Source organism: Zingiber officinale, chromosome 8B, assembly GCF_018446385.1.
Source record: "Zingiber officinale cultivar Zhangliang chromosome 8B, Zo_v1.1, whole genome shotgun sequence".
Taxonomy (NCBI): domain Eukaryota; kingdom Viridiplantae; phylum Streptophyta; class Magnoliopsida; order Zingiberales; family Zingiberaceae; genus Zingiber; species Zingiber officinale.
The window spans coordinates 39,990,343-40,010,107 of record NC_056001.1 but is presented as its reverse complement, the minus strand read 5'-3'; the positions used below and the strand labels follow the sequence as shown (position 1 = coordinate 40,010,107).

Sequence of the window (19,765 nt, the reverse complement as noted above, 5' to 3'; positions counted from 1 at the left end):
CATCATTCCTAACTTGGTTTCTCGGTCTTGAGCAAAGAAGGGCATGAGAAAGGAAAGTTTCTGATGCACTCTTCCCTGTTGTTTTATGAGAGAGGCAAACTACCTTAACCAGGGAAACCACTAAAAATTTCATTTTGATAATAAAAAAAACTTCATTTGAGCATTAGCACATATTCAGGCTTGCCCAAGATCAAATACAGGAGATGCCTGTCTAAATCATTAGGCATATTCAGATAAAAAGAAAAACTAAAATCTATTTGTAGTCCTAAGTGGAAAGATCAGAAGCAAGTTTCAAGGAACATAGAATCGACATGTATATAACTATATGCATTTTTCTCATCATGTGCATCCTTTAATAGTTCAATCCTTTTTGCATGATTATCTGAGATGCCAAAGTCCAATCAAAACCTACTACACTCCAAGACCACATGCCAACACTGAATTGCAAATGCCATCATGTTTTACACATTGTTTGAACTTTGAACTAAAATTCTATGTTTCAATTGTTATATCCTAGCAAAATTTCATTTCCTGGTTCCATGTAGCGCAATAGAAAGACATGAAGAGTGATAAGGTTGCAGCAGCAATTCCATGAGATCAGCCATATCATGTAGTGACTATGGATGAATGGCTTAGGAGATTGAAGAGAACTCTCACACAAGTTTGCAATTTTAGTTCATGCACACGGCACACCAATAGATTGGAACCATTAATGATAAATGAAAAAAAAGGTATATATCTGCACAACTATACTTCATGCTCAGAATCAATAATGTCTATATTTGCTAAGATGCTCATAGGAAGAAGAAAAGGAAGATACTTGAGGAAAACCTTGGAGGAGGAGAAATCAGCAGATGATAATCAAGATCCAGCATTGGGGAGGGCAGCCATGAAGGCGCTATAAGAGGACTCAAGGTCAAAGTTGAGTTGGCGGGCCTGTTGCTCGGTGAGCTCTTCGGCGGCACCCATCTTCGCGAGTTGCGCGAGCCAGTCGCGGACCTTAGTACGGCCCTCGAAGTCCGGGGGGAGTAGGCCGTTGCCAAGCTTGGCAAGGGAGGTGGACAGATCGGAGAGAAGGGGGTGAACCTGGTCAACGGCGACCATGTTGAGTTTGACGGAGTCCATGGCGGTGATGAAGTGCTGGACGCATTCCGCGACGGCAGCAGTGGAGGCGGAGAGGTTTCCCGAGGAGGCGGCGGCGGCACGGTGCTCGACGGTGGCGGGAACGCCGGAGACGAAGAGGCGGTTGATGGCGGCCGGGGCATCGAGGCGGTAGGCGTCCGCAAAGCGGTCGAGGGAAGGCACGGCGCCGCGGAGGGCGGAGTGGAGGGTGCGGAACTGGGCGATGAGCTTGAGGCACTCAGCCTCGTACTCGGCGGAGGGGACGAGGTCGCGGACGTAGGCCTTCTCCAGCTTCTCGGTGGTCTTGATGATGGCGTACAGGTCCGCGAAGCTGTCGTACATGTCGCGTTCCCGCTTGTCGCGCCATAGCTTCACCTCCTCCATCTCCGGCCGGTGGCTCTCCCCCCTTTCTCCGATCAATTGCCTCTCCGCCCTCTTCAATTCGCTGCAATCGAATCCGATCGAGCGGAAGCCGAACGAGAAAGGGGAAATTTGGGGGACGGGGGTGGACGGGGACCGCGTTAGGCAACGAAGACTTGGGATTCGATCCACGATTAATTTTAACTCGAATCATGCTTGCACTGGATCGCAAATCGTACGGTATCAGATTTTTTGACCGATTCTTTTGTTCTTTTTTTTATTCTCGTCCAAGTGTTTTTATTGTTATTATTTTTGGCCCGCTTAAATTCTCTCTTTTGTAAAATGCTCTCGGGGTCTATTTCTCTCCTCCCCTTCTTTCTTACGGGCTATATAAAATAAAATTTTAATTGAATACATTTAGAATATATTTTTTAATACCTAAATTTAAATTTAAATTTAATTTTTAATCCATTTAATAATTTAATAAATAAATACTGTGTTGAATAGAAATAGATGAGCACTATCATTTGATTGAATATGTATAATGCAAATAATTGAGATAAATGATGTGGTAAATGTGGTATTATTCCAGCCCAGCCTGAGCTTGCTATAAATACGGCCCGTTTAAGAAATGGTCACCAGAGACCCCTCCGCCTGGTTACCGCTTGCGCTGTCCATGAACGCCACGCCGGCCGGTTACTACCACCCACCAACCTCCACCGGATACTACCACTCTCCTCCGACCTCCTCCCGCCACCCGTACTACTCTCTGCCTCCGGTTCAGGCTTCTCCGCCGTCTCACAGAGCTCCTCCACTCCCGTACAGCCGCACGCCGCTACCTCCGCTGCGCCAGTCCCATCACTCCCCACCGTACGCACTTCACCGAACTCCCCCATATGGAGCCGCCTACGCAGCGTCTGGAGAGCTGCCTTCGTTCGACGAGGTCCGGACCCTCTTCGTAGCAGGGCTCCCTGGCGACGTGAAGGTTCGTGAAGTATATAACCTCTTCCGGGAGTTCCCTGGGTACTAGTCGGCACAACTCAAGAGCTCTGGACAGTCCTCTCAGGTGCGCCTATTCGTCATTGCTCTTCTCTTGGTCTTCCCTATTCATATTGTTAGGTTTTGGACCTTGACCTCTGAGTTTAAGGTTTCAAGTTGGAGTTAGATTTTCGCACTGAAAATTTTCACAATTCCATGGTAAAAATTTGATTTTATTCCTTTTCCGAGAATCTGGGAACAGAGTTCTTTGCCTGGGATCTAAATTACAATGTTTCTCTGATGTAAACCTTCTTGTTTCAGCATATTCAATTCGATCGGAAACGCTGACGTCGCTTTTTTTAGTGTTAGCGCAAGAAGCAGAAAGAATGAACTTAGGCTTTAATTTGTGTAATGAACTCAAAACTATGTAATCTTTTCCAGTGGATTCATGTTGATTGTGAAATTAATTTCTTGAAACATAAGATTTTTATGTTATGTTGTTTGACTTTGTAATTCAACCTGAGGCATTTCTGACTACATGTATCCATACTGGAGTGTCAGTACCGTGGAAACTTAGCTTCCTAATGTAATGCATTTATCCCAAGTTGGCCTAGGATGGATTTGAAACTTTTATGGGAACCATGGTAAATCATACATCAGAATGATAAGTTATCAATATTATTTCATTGCCTGTAGATTGTAAATATTCAAAGAGGAAATTATTAAGATCCTTGCATGGAATATTTGGTTCGGTAGCTTACACTAGTGTTTATTAGGGTTATAAAAGGATTAGCAATAGAAGCAAAGCAAGTGTGGTTCTTAGATAGAATGGTTACAGTCGAAGCACCCTTTTGTTAATTTTTTATATTGCAGCTTCAATCCCTTTGCTGGTGATTGTTTATCCTGACTAATTTGTTTTCTCCTTTTTTATGTCACAGGCTTATGTATTTTCTGTCTTTACTGATCAACAATCAGCACTTGCTGCAATGCACTCCCTAAATGTACAAAACGATATGCTTTCCTTCCAATGGATTTCTCAATGATTTTTTTATAGCCCTATTGAGTCGGTATCACAAGAATTGTGTTTCTTCTCAAAACTCAACAATTAAGTATAATTTGTTTATTAATACTTGTTTGAGAAAATGGGCCTATTATATATCAACTCATATATACATTATAAGATTTATGTTCTATATGCTAATTGAGTTAAGTTTACTACTCTTGGAATGCTTTCAGCCACTTTGTTTCAATTGATTTTCTTGACAGTGTTAATCAATTTTGCCATTGGAATATTGTGTAAAATGTGTTTAATGATCCTTAATTTTAATGGTTTAGACTTCATACGATTCTTATATATTATTACTTAACTTTTAAATGGCTGAATGTTCTAGATTTTGCTCCAGTATAATCTACTTATTTGTCAATATTATTAGGTTTCGTCATTGAGTATAATTGTTGAATATAAGCATATGTATTTCCTTTTGCATATATGTATTACTATTGCCTGTCATGCTGCTGTTTCTGGAACATTTATATGTGACTATGCATATCATTTACATTAGGGATGCCCCTTTGATTATTCAAGAAAAATGGGGCAGTGCTTTGATTTCTGCCTATTTTAATCATTCTTTGTGACGGGGAGCCTTGGTGCAACAGTAAAGTTATTGTTTTATGACCTAAAAGGTCACAAGTTCGAATCCTAGAAATAGCCTCTTGCAAAAAGCAAGGTAAGACTGCGTACAATGAATCCTTCCCCGAGACCCCGCATGGCGGGAGCTTCGTGCACTAAGCTGCCCTTTTTAATCATTCTTTGTTTATTGCAATCTCAAAAGATAATTAGCACCATTTCTCTTCTAGTATTGTCTCCTTTTTTCTTTATAGATATCAAAACAATACATATTCTCCTCTCCAATATCTTCTCCACACCTCTAGGCTAATATTATATGTCACTTGATCCCTCTCCCAACATTAACTTTTCATCACAAGGATAGATATTAGAATCATAATCTATCTTGTTTCACTAACAATTTTTTTCTTGGCATTCTCATACTTCCTAAATTGTGAGGACAGAGTGCTAAATTAAGCTCATTATCAACTCTTTTTAAGAAAGGCTAAGTTGTTTCATCGTTACTCTTCTCAATCGTTTCACCAGTATTGGATCTGCATCATCTTTGTCAAGTGCCTTATCAATTTATTTTCTATTTGTCTGACATATTTTCATGTAGAAAGTTAAACATCAAGAGAGTGTGTTAGAAGTAAGAGGTATATGTGGTTGATATAGTTAATTGGTGTATTTTATTTATTGATTGCTGTGACCTTGTTAAAATGCAATAGTATTTTACCTCTCTTAATTGATTTTCTCTATTTTGGTAACCCCGCATGATATACACATTCACCCGGTGCACTAATTTCTTATTCACATCATTTCAAAACTCGAAAGTGTAAACTCAATTTGCTTTCCATGTTTAATACTTTCGTTATTTATCATAATGTTAAAAGATGATTTACAGGGATTGGTGTTTGACATTGAGAGAGAATTGAGTATTCACATGATCTTGCGAAATCAAATTCTAGGTCCAAATGCCCAAGAACAGGTGCATTTCTTCATTCATTTTCTTTTTGTCTAACATATATGCCACCTAATATATCTAATAGTTTCCAGAACCTTAACTTGTGTTTTTGTTGAGTAGATGAAAACATATATTCTTCTGATAGAGGAGTTAGAGGGTCTGCATTCTGCTGCATAGTCAAGAGATATTCGAGATTCCAGTAATAGAAGCCATTCTTTGCTAGCAGTTAAAGATAGTTATTTGGTTCACCATCGCGGTTTGTCTGCATTTTGTAGTATGCATAATGCTACTTGATAATGTAACTGAGACATACCCTACTTGAAGTTGTGGCTTTTGTAACTGACTTGCTTATGGATATTCTTTTTGCAGGCACTAATGTCTGTGATATTGGTTTAAATATTTTAGTGTAATTCTAGATATAGCTGCAATAATTCCTCACATGGGTACACATTCCTCAAAAGCTCACATTTACACGTCACAATCTTCACACTAGCAGGTGCTGGAAGCAACGCTCACATGCTTTGAATGATTTATTCTTCTTACAGTGGTTATCCCTCCACACAAAGGTTTTGCACACAGTTTTTATGCTTAATTTTGCTTATTGAAACTTGCGAAGCACATTGGTAATAATACATAGCTGCACCTAGGCTATGGAAATGATGAGCAAGTATTGAGCATCTTAAAATGATTGTAGTTCAATTGATATTTTCAGGCATGACTGACAACTATCTTGTTCCTTTAACTGCAGCAACAAACAATTGGCTTATGATTCAGAGCACAATAATTTGGTGAGTTTTGGTTCTTTACTTTCATCTCAATTGTCATATTATATACTCTAGTTTCTCTTTACTTGTTAGACAAAACTTAAGCCTTGCACCTTTCTTGGCATAAATAGGGGTTTAAATCAATTTAATTTTGGAAAGCCTGAAGGCAATTAGGATGAATTTTTACTGTTGATGGCATCACAAAAATGCCTTTTCTCCTTTTAATTGTGTTGTAATCTGGTTTATATGATCACTGAAGGAGGTTATGGTTTTTTTTGTTTGTTTTTGTAGATTAAGGTTAGAAGCTTAAACAAAGACCTTGTAGTCCTAGTTTTTTCAAATTAATGTAAATTGTATATCATCAGTTTGCTTCAGAGTTTCCGGTTATCCTTGTGGTGGCATTTGGCTGCGAGATGAACCAATCAAATGACTCTCCTTTAAACAAGAATGTTTCGTCTTAAGGAAAGTTGGTATTTTGTGTTAATCTGTTGTAAACTTCCATGAATTTCTTTGTTACTTATCATATTTACAATGTAATTTCAGAACATGAAGAAGTTTGGTTTAAACAAAATTCTGACATCATCCATGGGCCAAATATCATTTTAGATGCTTGCACACTTGAATTCTATTACTAGTGATTTCTAACTGATATTTATCTTTGTACTGTCCTTTTAGTACTCATGCAGACTTAACATGCTGAAGGATTCCTCCATCTTTCCATTGGTGCACCTGGAATGCCATTATTCAACACTTATGATGCATGATTTCACTGCAGAAGTTAGTTGTCTCAAGTTTTTCAAGGTTTTACAACTCAATGCTAAATTTGTCTACTCTTTAACTCATGATTCTATTTGCTAATTCCAAAAACAATCTTTCTGCAAAAGGTCATATGCTGACTTCGGGCGCCTCCACACGGCCGGCCCCATAGTCATCTGTAGATAGGTAAATCAGAAACCGAGCAAGTCACCACATGGGAGAGTATTTTATCTCTGTTTCGCCGAGAATTGACCCTTGCTCATTTCTATAAATCTACCATGTGATGACCAACTCGGCTTTGCCTAGGGGCAATTCCAAAAGCAATCTTGCTACTATGTGTAGATGCCCAGGTTTCTTAACATTGAAGATGCAGAACAAGAGTATTCCTGTTGCATTTGTTGATTTCGAGGTACTAAGATAAACCCATACACTTTCATTATGGAGTCAATAAATGACTACCTGTATAAGTGTACTTGTTTTGATCCTTATTCTTTTAGTTTCCTTATTTTTTGTGCAAATCCGAGTGAAAGATAGTATATTAGGCAGTTAAAAGCTATAGACACTTCTCATCATTGACTCCAAATATATTGCTTTCAGTAATCAACTGTCAACACATTCTAGTAGTTGTCTTGATAAACCTAGCGTGAAATTGTTTTTGCCACGTTGTATAAGCTATGCTAGTCAGATTCAAGTACAAGTATTCAAAATAGTTATCAATCCGATTGTTTGACATGACTATTTCTAACTTTTTTTTAACATTATTAAAAAAAAGTGTCCACTGGGAGTGTCAAATGTCCTGAGCGTCGGGTGTCCAACACAGGCATAGAAAGGGTAGACGAAGAGCCCAAGTATCATAGGGGTATAGGAGGATTGAAAGGGAGTTTAGCTTCAACAATAACTCTTCCTTTTATATTCTGAAATCAGCATCCTTGAGTCAATTCATCATAAGGCTACAATCTCACTGGAAATTTCATTGGACTGTAATTCCTTGTTGAATGTGGTTTTCTGCAATGAAACCGGTAAGTGTAGCCGAGAAAGTCCTTGCTGGTTTATCAATTATAAGTTTATGCTTCTTGTGGTCGTGAAGCAAAGGTGCTTATTCTCGAGCTTAAAATGCAAACTAAAAGTGTTTCTTCATGTAGTCAATAACCAAGTAGATTTATGCCGAGGTTTATTTTCACTGAGCAAGGTTGTGGTTTTTATCATACCAAGCATATCTGAAGCTTCAACCAATGAAAATATGTTTCTTGCCATTCGTAACATTTCAAACTAGAGTAGCTAGTTAACACATGCTGTAATGCTCATATCAGATCCCATATAGAAGAATCTGCTCTCGTTATCTTCATCAAATCTTTGAGTTGGAATATAACTTTTGCAGGATGTCGGTAGTTCTACCGCTGCTTTAAATCATCTGCAAGGAACCTTTCTTCTCTCATCAGTAAGGAACGGCATGTGGTTGGAGTATCCTTTTCAGTATGATCTTCCTAATTTCTTGCTAGTAGATAAGTGGCACAACAGCTTCTCGTGCATGGCAATTAAATCATGTACTTCAGAAAGCAAGCAAAGTCCTGCTGATGGCCAAGTTGGACTGTGGCAGATCAGGAGCAGCTTGTGAGAGAAGCGTGTGAGGTGGACAGTGACACGGCACCAAACACTGTTCTTCATTGATCCTTCCTTCATCGTGATCGATGGTATAAAAACTTAATAAATGAATTAAATAAAGTTCATCCATCAAATTCCTTTTGGCAGGAGAAATAATGACAGAGACTTCACCTCCTGCCTAAAGCAAACTCAGGAATATTAATTACTTAACTCCTCCACCTCCTCGAGAAGCTAGCAGCCATGGAGCATCATTGGATACATCAGTAGAATCCAGTACTCCTCATGGCCTGGTTTGGCTCCCTCTTCTCTCCTCTCAGGAAGCTTTGGCTCACCTTGCGTTCTGCTCGCAGCAGGAAGAGTAAGGATTGATTATTTTTGGTTAATTTTTAATCGCAGTACTGTGTCTTCATGTTCTCATCGCTTTGTTAATTTCTGGTGCTAAACTAGCAGAGACGAAGGGGATTTCTATCCTGTACGAGGACGTGAAGTCCTGTCAGTGCGAGGATGTGCAGATCTTGTGGTCTATCCTTGTGGAATCATCTCATTCTCCTTCTTCCAGATTGAAGCAGTGATGATCTGCGAATAGAATAACTTATGTATCAGAGGATGATGAGCTTTGTCTGCAATAGTTTCTCTGTAAAAAAGTAGTTTTTAATAATATTTTCTTTAAAAAAATGTTGAATATAATGTCTTCTGTTCTTGTGCTTGCAGAAAAAATGCTTTAATTCATGACAGTTAATAACTCTGTCGGTCGTCATATTATTATTATTATTGTTAATTCGGCTCGTGATTCATCAGGCAGTTTAATTTTAATATATATGTATATATTTTCCTTTTATTTGTTGGTTTTTTTTTTAAATGTTTAGTGGATGGTAGCAAAGATTTAAGATATAGTTAGAAAAGGAAAACAAATCTAACAGATTGTTACCGTTTAGTTTTGTTCTTTCTTGTTTTTTTGGAAACGAGGTGCTTACATCCAAATCTTTTATAGGCAAAAATTAAATCTAAGGTTAAACTGTATTTAGCATTTTGTCTCCATTAAAATCGTTTAGTCTCTTGGTGACTTATTATTTATTTATGTATATTTATTATCTATCATTCATATTAGTAATCAAATTTCACAAATAAGTACTCTTTAAAATCTTTTAAATCACTAATTTATGTTAATATAGGAGTCATTTTTACTCTCAAATGTTAATTCCAAAAAGGTCCGATAATAATTTCGATTAAAATTTATAAACAAACTAAATTTTGAAAAGCGACCTCTTTATTACGGATTATGATGCAATGGTAAACATATCTTAAAAGGTAGATTCGCTACTTTAGCAGTCCCTCTAGTGTCGGTCCCATGGATATGGAGGGAGGTTCATGCAGGTACACAGGTCATAGACACATGGCGGGGAAAATCTCAGGTCGTCAGTTCCTGAAAATCGACCCCTGACCATTACACTAAAGATACCATGCACCCACCATCTACGTTATGCCCTGGGGGCATAAACATATCTTAAAACTCCCATTGAGAATTGTCATTAGAGACACCTGTGATCCCATTAAGTGGTAAAGTTGGATCTTAGAGGAATGCATCTAGGTATTCATAGTAATATTAACACAAGAAAATAAAGTTATAAACAAGTCAATTCGAGCTAAATTTTATATTGTTCAAGCTAATTAAATAAGATAATTGAACTAACTCAAGTCGGACCTTAAGTTTGACTTGGTTTATTTGTTAAGAGTTTAAGTTTAATTCATACTTTGTTTTAGTTTGGTACATTTAGATATTATTTAGTTTTGAATTCAAATTTGTTTGGTTGTTTAAATTTTTTATATTTTTTTAAGTTTGCTTAGTTGGTTAATGAACTTGTTTATTTATTTACCATATTAATAAAAGTTTTATCAATAAACATAATTCATAAATTCTATTCATAAATATTGTTCACAAATAATTCATAATCTATATTCATTTAGTTTAATGGATTATTTAAATTTATTTATTTATTTAATTAATTATATATATTACATAAATATAAATAAATTTTGATCAAGTTGAACATCAACTAAGTTATTTGCATCCAAAATGGTTTAACTACACATAATAATGAGTAAATTTGTGAAATGTAATGGTTTTGAAGAGCAAGATGAAAGTTTTTTTTTCATTCATTTAAGGTTTCTATACATTTGCATTGAAAGAGAAGACTCATATAAATTATTATTATTATTATTTTGATTTTATTTATTTCAAAAGTGAATTTACAATGAAAAATAATTTTGTTAGAGGAAATTGGTGATAAACTAATAATTTATTACGTCACCTTGTGATGCCAATTGGGATTATCCGAATCCGCACCGCTTGTTCCTGCTTCCGCTGCACGATGACGACGGCGGCGACGCCTGCTCGGCGGATTCTCACCGAGGGATGCTCGGCGCTGGGGCCAGCTCCGGCAGGTCGCCCAGTCTCCCTTACGCAGTGGAGCACAGTCAGTGAAGCCCGTCGACGGCGATCCTTGCAGGTCGCAGCAACCTCGCCTCTCCGCCCCGGTTCATCTCTCCCTCCTTACTACATCTAGAGACAGTTCTAGGTCTCAATAAATAGTTGGATCGGGCGAGGTCTTGGCGAAAAATCGACACATTTTGACAAAATATACCGGCGCTTTTAAATTATGACTCGACTCCGATGAATTCCGGGGAGATTTCAGCCACTCAAGTCGATTCTTCAGTAATCGACACATGCTCGAGATCTTGAGCAGTATCGTAGGAATACACTCTTTTGTTTGTATCTGCGTGCGTTTTTGGATGATTTTTTTTTTGGGGGGGCATAGTTCTATAACTATAGCTTAATTAGATGAAAACAAATACACTATGCATAACAAACAAGAAGACAAAAGTTCTGGAAGGGAAAAGAAAAATCATGTCTTTGGTGAGAATACAAGGTAAACCTGTCACTAGGTGCAGAGTAACTGCGAACAAGTTAAGATACATTAGCATCTTTTTGATCTCAGTGGGTCAAAGACAATTTGGAAGCAGATTTTTTTTTCTTGACACGAAATAAAAACACACACGGAGAACTCAAGAGAAAGAATGAGAAAGAAGCACTTCATAAGTGTGGAAGTTCAGTTGGTTAGAGGAAGAGGGGAAACACTATCAATTGCTAGAGCAAGCTCAAACAGTAAAAGTGATCAGGATATTTGTTCTATAGGAATTGAAGCCATCAATAATTGCTCTATGGGTGGGTGAACCATTCGGTGCTGTTATTTTCCCTTTTTTAAATCTCATATCCTTGATAACCTGCTAAGATGAAAAGTATTATTAGCATCTCTGTTTGTGCACTTGAACTACTGATACCATTAATTCTCCTATGTATTTTGCAGCAAAAAGAAGTGGGAAGGTTCTACCTTTGAGGGCTAGCTTTTGGGATTCCATTAAATCTGGGTAACTGAAAATGTACTTTAGCTTTACAATCATAAATTAGCATGTATCTCTCACTTAGTTCTATGCCTTTACTATTTATTTGACGCCTGCACTTGATAATTCTCAAAAGTTGCTGGTCTCTGATGCTTCCTAAATTTTACCATTGTACTAAATTTATTATTTTTACTCATCTTCTTGTTGGTTTTATTTTTCCTTAAGCTAGATATCTGGGAAAAAATAAGTGTGTGATATCTCACGTTAGGAAGTACTTCCTGATAAGGAATTTTGTTTTGAACTATTAAGTTTCTGACTTTCCGGTTGTTTTGCTGGTATTCAAAAGTAATGAGGTTGAATGAATTGATTTTCAATATTTTCAAACCACATCATAATTTTAAGTTATAGAATTTTAAATTAATATTAATATAAAAGTTTAGTTGAATGAGGGATTTTGAATTCAAACTGCCTAGTTGATTGCTTACTGAAACTTATATATATATATCTGCAACTGGAAGGATTTTTAAGGTACCCCAACATGCATACAACAAGACATTCAAGAGGGACAAACAAACTTGAATGAGTTAATCTGACATGAAAATTAGCCCTCTGAATCAACACACACTCACAAAACAAGTTCATTGAATTTTTAAAATTAAATGACCAAAACTTGAACAAAATTATCTGAAAGAAAGTTGTTTAATACCCAACCTAACCAATTTACACCATTAGGCATTGCTAGGGTATGCAAAAAAAAACACTAATTAATTGGCTCAACTTGAATTTGATGTATATTTATTTCAAGTCAAGTAACCTATTTTAATTCTTAAATTTGTGATCTTTGTTTTTATGATTTAAAAAAAAAAAAAAAGATTGACACAAGATCCTGACTTGATCATGCATTAGAGAGAAAACTCTATTGAGTCTATAAGATTTGTGGTCATGTGAAAGAAAATCTTACTTGAAACCAATTATATCTCTGGATTTGGATGATTTCTCCCAATAACTGTCATATTTCACCCAGGTAAGATATTTAATCGTAGGTAATTAAAATGGGTGTATTGTTTTTGCCAATTCAAATGAAAATTGTCCAAATCAATTTGGAAATGTCAATCTCAAAATGCTTCATTTTATAGTTCCTTTTTTATGTCTTCTTATCCTAAGCGCCTTTAAACTGTATGATGGACCATACCTGTCCAGGATACATTGATCAGTAGCTTAGTGTTTAAGTTTTTTCTCCCAGTTTGACTTGTTTCTGGTAGGATCGACTATTTGTTAAGTTTTATCTTGGAAGTTTGCATGCCAAGACGGATTTATAAGTCTACTAGGAAAGATGAAATAAAAAAAATATTCGGTAGCAATCAAGGATAACTATATAGAATATGTCCTGTTATTATTACTTGAGATTTGGAAATAGTCTCTTGCAAAGCAAGGTAAGGCTGCGTACAATAGACCCTTTCCCGGGACCCCGAATTGGCGGGAGTTTTGTACAGTCGGCTGCTCTTTTTTATTATTATTACTTAAGATGGTATGTACATGTTTTTAATTAACTAATATATTATGTAGATAGACAAGTTGAATGAATTAGAAAGGAAAATGTAATAGGTGTTTGACAGATCAAAGAAAATCTAGTCTAGTAATAACAAATAGTTTATTGACATGAATATAACTAGTAGCCTTATGTAAAGCTCGATTGAGGTTACAGACATCCATGTACTCAACCCCAAATAGTTGAGACTTGAGACAAACTGACATTACCAAAATGCAACCAAGATTGACGCTAAGAAAATCTAATGCAGAGAATTTCAAGTGGAAAATTCTTATTAATTGAAAACTAAAGACTAATGGGAACCATGACTTCTACGTTAACCTTAATGAAGATTCTTATTGATGATACCTAGTGTAGACCTGAACTTGGTTTTGACTCCGATACTAATTTATGTAGCACTGGAATCAAACTATGTGTTACATAGAAGAGATCTTACACAAAGGATGAAAGTGGATAATTCTTATTGATTGAAAACCAAGATTACATTAGCGACTATGACATTTATAGATTCAACTCTAATGGGAAATAAGCAACTTGGAAAATGTAATTAGCCATATTAATTGCTCTAAATAAAAAAATGAGAAATTAAAATAGACTAATTACCAAACAATTTGAATTATTGTGAAACAACTCATATTGGAATTTAAAACTCAGCATTTAATTGTTTTTCAATTTGATTATTTTTCTGCATAATAGACACAGTTTGTTGATATGAAGATGAAAAGTTTGGAGGATACATCAATTTTTTTGTGTTTGTTGTTAAATTTACATTACCCTTGCATGCTAATTTATGCTTTCTCCACATTCATTGTAGCTCCGACTAACTATTCTTTGATACTATAGCTTCTTGAACAATAACACCACGCAAGTTGTTGAGCCAGCATCAAACTTTATAGAAGAGGAAGATACCTTGGCACAAGAGATAATTCTTCTAGAAAGCACTCAATCGGATGGAACACTTGAACAGATCATGTTTTCTTCAGCAGGAGATGTGGATGCATACGATGTACAAGCTTTGTGTGATAAGGTACCTTTTGCATGGGAAGAATCTTTACTTTATTTCCCTTTTAATGTACTGTGTTCTTCTATGATATCTGATGTTTTGATTTCGTACATATCTTCTCAACTTTGCCTTTTAACTTTTTGATTTAACTACATTTTTTTATGCTGCAAATATACTTTTCTCAAATAGTTGGGACAAACATGTCTTCATGAAGATGCTGTTAAGAATTGGAAAGCACTTTATATCTTATTAACAGAGACAAATATAACTGTCTTTTCTCTTTAAACTTTGTAGTTGAAATTTTAAAACGAGAGGTAACAGGACCCTTTGGTGGGATGACACAAATTGTACCAAGCCATTAAAATTAGCTAGTTTGGTTGTACTATCTTGTAGCAGATAGCAAACTTGATGTGAATTGAATAGGCTGCTAAATAATTTGAAGCATATTTGTTTCATTCAGGTAGGATGGCCTCGCAGACCACTAACAAAAATAGCAGCATCTTTGAAAAATAGTTATCTGGTGGCTACACTTCATTCAATATGTCGGGCTCCAGGTTTAGGTACTTAAATATTTCTGGCTCCTTGTACATGTTTCTTTATAACTAGCTGACATGTTTCTCTTCTCCTTTTAAATATGAGTTTGTTGTGATTTATTAAACCAAATTTCAATTTTCTTACCATACTCGTCAAAGTTATTTGACAGAGGAAAATGATGAGAAGAAACTTATTGGCATGGCCCGTGCCACCTCTGATCATGCATTCAATGCCACAATATGGGATGTCCTTGTTGATCCATCCTACCAGGTGAGATTCATTTGTATATATCTCATTAATTCTTGTAATAAAAAACTGATTTTTTATGCGAATGTAAATAGAACTTTTGATTTTCACAACTCAAATGATACTTGATGCTTCCAAGAAAACGTGGCAATCTCAATTCGAAAGAACAGTGTGTAACATACACAAGTGTCGAATCCGAGGGATATTTAAAGTCTTTCCTCGACTATAGAGGGAGGATTCTGTCCCTGCTCCGGCAGGTGCTGATGTCATGTCTATCATGGGGAAAAGGTCTAAATCTATCTGATGAGGAACTTGTATCCCCACTCCTGACGGGACCAGGATATGATTTCCTCGGGGACATGGTATTGAACCTTGATTGGGCTTGGTTTGCACAGAAATGAAACTGGCCTCCAAGATATGTCTAGGACGAGCAACGGGCCATCTACCCATTGACCCATTCAAGGTAGCCAAGACCTTTGTAGCCGAGATCCTCATGGCCGAGATCTTTACGACCGAGATCTCTGTGGCCGAGATCTTTACAACTGAGATATCTGTGGTCAAGACCTCTAATAACACTCAGCCCCTACAGGCCAAGTCCCTAAGTGATCACCAGCTTCTAGTTACTGCTCGTTGTCTTCCTTGGGAGCGCATGGATGAATACCTTACGTGTTCCGGATGTTGATCTATGTGACATGACATTATAAAGTGTACTCACATGACTCAACTTGATGCTAACACTAATATGAGCATTAACCAAAATAAAATAATCAAACATCCAAACAATTATATTTCGATTAAAATTAATTTAAAGCATATTGACAATTAAAAAAGAAGTTAAATAGACAATTTGACTACTATGGAAAAAAAGTATAGAGAAAGTGAAAAATAAAAAAGTCAATTAAAAACAATAAACTCCATTTGTCTGTTTGTCTCAAAGCAATGCTAATATCCCAATTTGACTCTCTAAGCACTCACCTTTGGTAACCAGAGTTAGTCATAAGATGTCATTTAAGGAAATAGCTAGCAGGAAGATGTAGTAGTATATAACAATATGATTAGCAAAATAAATGTAAGTAGCAAATCATGAATGTATATAGAAAGCATGAGGTACCATTATCACATTTCATTAACTCTTATTTAACTTTGTATCTTTTATAGCTTGCTCATAGTGGACCTGTGGCTTATTCCCCTTGCACTCTAAAGAGCCAGAGTGGTAAACTGTGCATGCTCAACATAGATACAATCGCTCTAATACAACCACACACATCAATAATCGATGAAATGTGATTAATAGCAATATAATGCTCACGGTTGCAAGCCGTCTCGCTAGCCGAAGTCCTTATAAGCATATTGTGCACAAGCACAATAATTATTAAGCTAATAATGATATGTGATGTAATTAAGCAACTTCTAAAGACATGGAACTTAAGCACATGCATGCATAGTATAGCATGTGGCATAAAAATTTAAGCATAACATAACATATGACATGAAAATTTAAACATAACATATGAACATTTCAGCATACCATAGCTATGAGATGAAAATTTAAGCATAAGATGGGTTAAGTATGACATATACAAAAGATAGCATAAAAATCAAAGCCCAAGAAACAACACAATCAATTTAAGAGTAAAAATGTCAAAGATCTTTGTCCAATTACTTAGGATTTCTTCCAAAGTCCACCCTTGACTATAGCTTTGGGTATAAGCTAAGCTGGCCATCCCTTAGTTATATTAAGGATCCAGTTTCTCATTTTATAGTGTACAGTTGCTAGAATATATAGCTGGTCATTATGGTGCCTGAATGAAAACCATAAGGATGATTTAACACTTTAACTATTACCTTGATATGCTGTTGTCTCAATTGGTACAACAACAATAAGTAGTCATAAAGACTTATTACAAGCTTTAAAATTTAGTCGTAAACTTTTCAACTCATTACCCTAGTCTCTCCCCCTACCACAACACAGACAAGTTTGAAGGTTCCTTGGGGCCCCCTACTGGGAAATTAGGAGCAAAGTTAAGACCTTGATACCTTGCTGTCTGAATTTGGACAGCAGTGATACGTGCTGAACGGCTGAACCTTGCCCTAATAGGTCACTAAAGGTTCCAAATCTCATTGGACAAAGTCGACACACTTACAAGCCATTACCGAGCCCTCTCAGAGGCCAAATGGAAGAATTTAGTTAGACTCTCATTCTAAAATAGCACAACTAAGCAATTTAAATGAAGTTAATTGTTTCCCTACTACCATGGTGTAAACCCTATTATTATTGGAGGAAGGCCCTAACACGAAGGGAAAGGATCCGACCTCACTTGAAATCGACCTTGATGAAATTCAAGAAAGGAGATTAACTAAAGCCTTACTGTCACATACACACCAAGGGAAATTTCACAAATCTGATTATGCGAAGAGCTTGTTGTTCACGCGAATGCTGCAACAAACCATTGTCAAACAAGTTTAAGCTATCTCAATGTCATAAGAAAGAAGGAAATGCAATGCTTGAGGAATGAGGATTACCAACGATCTTGAGAGTGAATGGGTGTGCTGCACACCAGAATGGAGTAGCCGCCAATCTGACCACATCAAACGGGGACGCAGCTGCTTGAGTGCAAGGAATCAAACTGATCGAATGCTACCAGCATTGATTGGTTGCAGTTGTCGCACAAGAAAGATGGGAAAATAGTATGGTTTCTGCCGATTGGGAAGATATGGAAAGGGAAAGAAGAGTCGACTACTGACTGAATCTTCAGCAGCTGGTTGATTCCATGCTGTTGCATGCAATAGAGATTCTGTGAGATCTGGTCGTGGATGAGTTTGGTTGATTCCTCCTCTGTGATACTTGGGCAAAGGCTAGTGTGAGAATGTCAATGAGGATTGAATCAATCTGATTGCTCAAGAGGTGACACAGTGTGCGTCTGAGAGAGCTCAGGCAGGGAAAGAAGAACGTGAGGGGAAGGGGAGAGAATTTAATGAACAACATTGTAAAAAAGCCTCTCCACTAGAGAAATATACAAACTGTTCCAATGTTTTTTTAGGTATTACATGGATGCTTACAGAAAAAAAATGTGTGATCTTTACAGAAGCTTCTGTTCATGATACATTCATAATATTTTCTATGGATGTCTTTATCTGGGATTCGTGAAGCTTGTATGCTTTGATACTTTTCAGGGTCGTGGGCTAGGCAAAGCACTTGTTGAGCAACTAATCCGCACCTTGTTGCAAAGAGATATCGGCAATATAACGTTATTTGCAGATAATAAAGGTATTATTTCTATAGCCACTATCTTTTTTTCCCCTGTACATCTATAAATTGTGAGTAAAGCAACATTTTGGATTTTCAAAATTACAGTAGCACCAAAAATAATTTGTTCCATTCACTATCTCTATAGGAAAAAGAAAAAAAAAACCCAGTTATTAGAAATTTGGTTTAAACAAAATTGGATAAGCATGTTTCCTGTTTTCCAAGGATAGATATAAAATTATTAGTAATCTCAAAACACAGGATTCATATTTGGTTATCATCAATTTGGATGACACATGAGTTTAAGATCTTGTATAGTTTAGGAGAATAGACCAATAAATTTGCTATGGTCGAATGACAAAGCAACACAATCTTGAAAACTAAGATAAGGCAGTGTAACAATTGTCTCAAACTATTACAATGTTGGCAATTAAATAATTTCATTTCTATTTATATTTTTCCTGGAATTTTGAGGGAAGGAAACAACTAGGAAAATAAAGAGAGCAGGGAAGAAAACTAAAGGAAAAAGATTAGACAATATTTTCCTACTTTGAGTTTTCTAGAAGGAAATGAAAGTAAAGAAGTAGATGTTTTCATTTGACCTTTTTCTCGGAGTTGGTGGTAAGGAAAGATGGAGGAAATCTTAAATTTTTAAATTTTATTTGCTAAGAATATGAAAAATATATCTGAAAAGAAAAAAATAATTTTAAAATTTTAAAGTATGAATTTGAGCTCTGCTAGATGGAAAAGTGTAGTTTAGGTTGAAATTAACCGGAACTAATGTAGAGGACATGGGTAAATTTTTTTTAAAGTATTTTCCTTTTTTTTTTTTTGGTTAAAGCAAATGGTAAGAAGTATTGTTTTGTACACTACCACATATTTAGTCAAGGAGAAATAAACAAATATTCCAACATTTGAAACTTGTCAAATCTGCCACCACTTTTATTTGTTCGTTGTTAAGTCGCTAATGTGGCAAAAGCTAACTTACCAAAGTCATCTACATCAATTACCAACTCAATTTGGTATTCGTTTAGACTTTTTTTTTTACAAATACTTGCATTTCATTATTAACACAAAGTGACTAAAAGTTTTCACTTATCATCGTATAATTTGCCATTAATTTGCAAAGATCTTCAAAAGCTTTGTTGTCTTGTATATGACTAATTTTGTGACTACACAGATGAATCATTATGATTCATTTAAAAATCCATGCAAAGTATCTGATATATTTAGAGAGCAACACTAGAAAAAATTGCTATTTGATGTTTAACTATAGATTACATGTATGACCACTTTTTAGCATCTCTTCTCTTGATAGCCCTACTATGCACTTTCTCGGTTTTTATTAACATGTATAAGTGTTAATTGCAGTGGTAGATTTCTACAAAAATTTAGGATTTGAAGCTGATCCCGAAGGCATCAAGGGCATGTTCTGGTACCCAAGATATTAGTGTCCCGAGTTGAGGAATTGTTTTTCTTTACACGTCCCATAGTGTATCTATGCTGTGTACGAGTATGCGATAATGTGAATAGGGATAATTTGATACTTCAAAACTCACTCTTGCTTAAGCTAATTGTCTTCTGATTGTGTAGATCAAATACGACACCTGCTCTCTGCGGCTCATTTATCGTTTG

The 19,765-nt window shown here is 36.3% G+C and overlaps 2 protein-coding genes and 1 pseudogene across 2 annotated transcripts; 2 read left to right on the top strand and 1 right to left on the bottom strand.

The window, feature by feature from the left end:
• Positions 1 to 698: 698 nt before the first annotated feature.
• On the bottom strand, positions 699 to 1,626 carry LOC122017779 (vacuolar protein sorting-associated protein 28 homolog 1-like). Its single transcript, XM_042575469.1, has one exon. The coding sequence runs from the start codon at positions 1,504 to 1,506 to the stop codon at positions 862 to 864; it is 645 nt and encodes a 214-aa protein (XP_042431403.1). The 5' UTR covers positions 1,507 to 1,626; the 3' UTR covers positions 699 to 861.
• A 487-nt stretch (positions 1,627 to 2,113) lies between these two features.
• Positions 2,114 to 8,879, top strand: LOC122013711 (annotated as a pseudogene).
• A 1,588-nt stretch (positions 8,880 to 10,467) lies between these two features.
• Positions 10,468 to 19,699, top strand: LOC122014621 (histone acetyltransferase TAP1-like). Its single transcript, XM_042570947.1, has 7 exons — positions 10,468 to 10,687; positions 11,518 to 11,578; positions 13,944 to 14,127; positions 14,564 to 14,663; positions 14,807 to 14,907; positions 18,058 to 18,151; positions 19,502 to 19,699. The coding sequence occupies exons 1-7, from the start codon at positions 10,468 to 10,470 to the stop codon at positions 19,579 to 19,581; spliced, it is 840 nt and encodes a 279-aa protein (XP_042426881.1). The 3' UTR covers positions 19,582 to 19,699.
• The last annotated feature ends 66 nt before the right edge of the window (positions 19,700 to 19,765 follow it).

Bases quoted from the DNA above. Each gene is read 5' to 3' on its own strand.
- LOC122014621 (XM_042570947.1), top strand. From the start codon at position 10,468: ATGCCAATTGGGATTATCCGAATCCGCACCGCTTGTTCCTGCTTCCGC. The intron at 11,579-13,943 runs GTAACTGAAAAT...TTGATACTATAG, and splicing joins TGGGATTCCATTAAATCTGG to CTTCTTGAACAATAACACCA. The intron at 14,128-14,563 runs GTACCTTTTGCA...TGTTTCATTCAG, and splicing joins TACAAGCTTTGTGTGATAAG to GTAGGATGGCCTCGCAGACC.
- LOC122017779 (XM_042575469.1), bottom strand. From the start codon at position 1,506: ATGGAGGAGGTGAAGCTATGGCGCGACAAGCGGGAACGCGACATGTAC.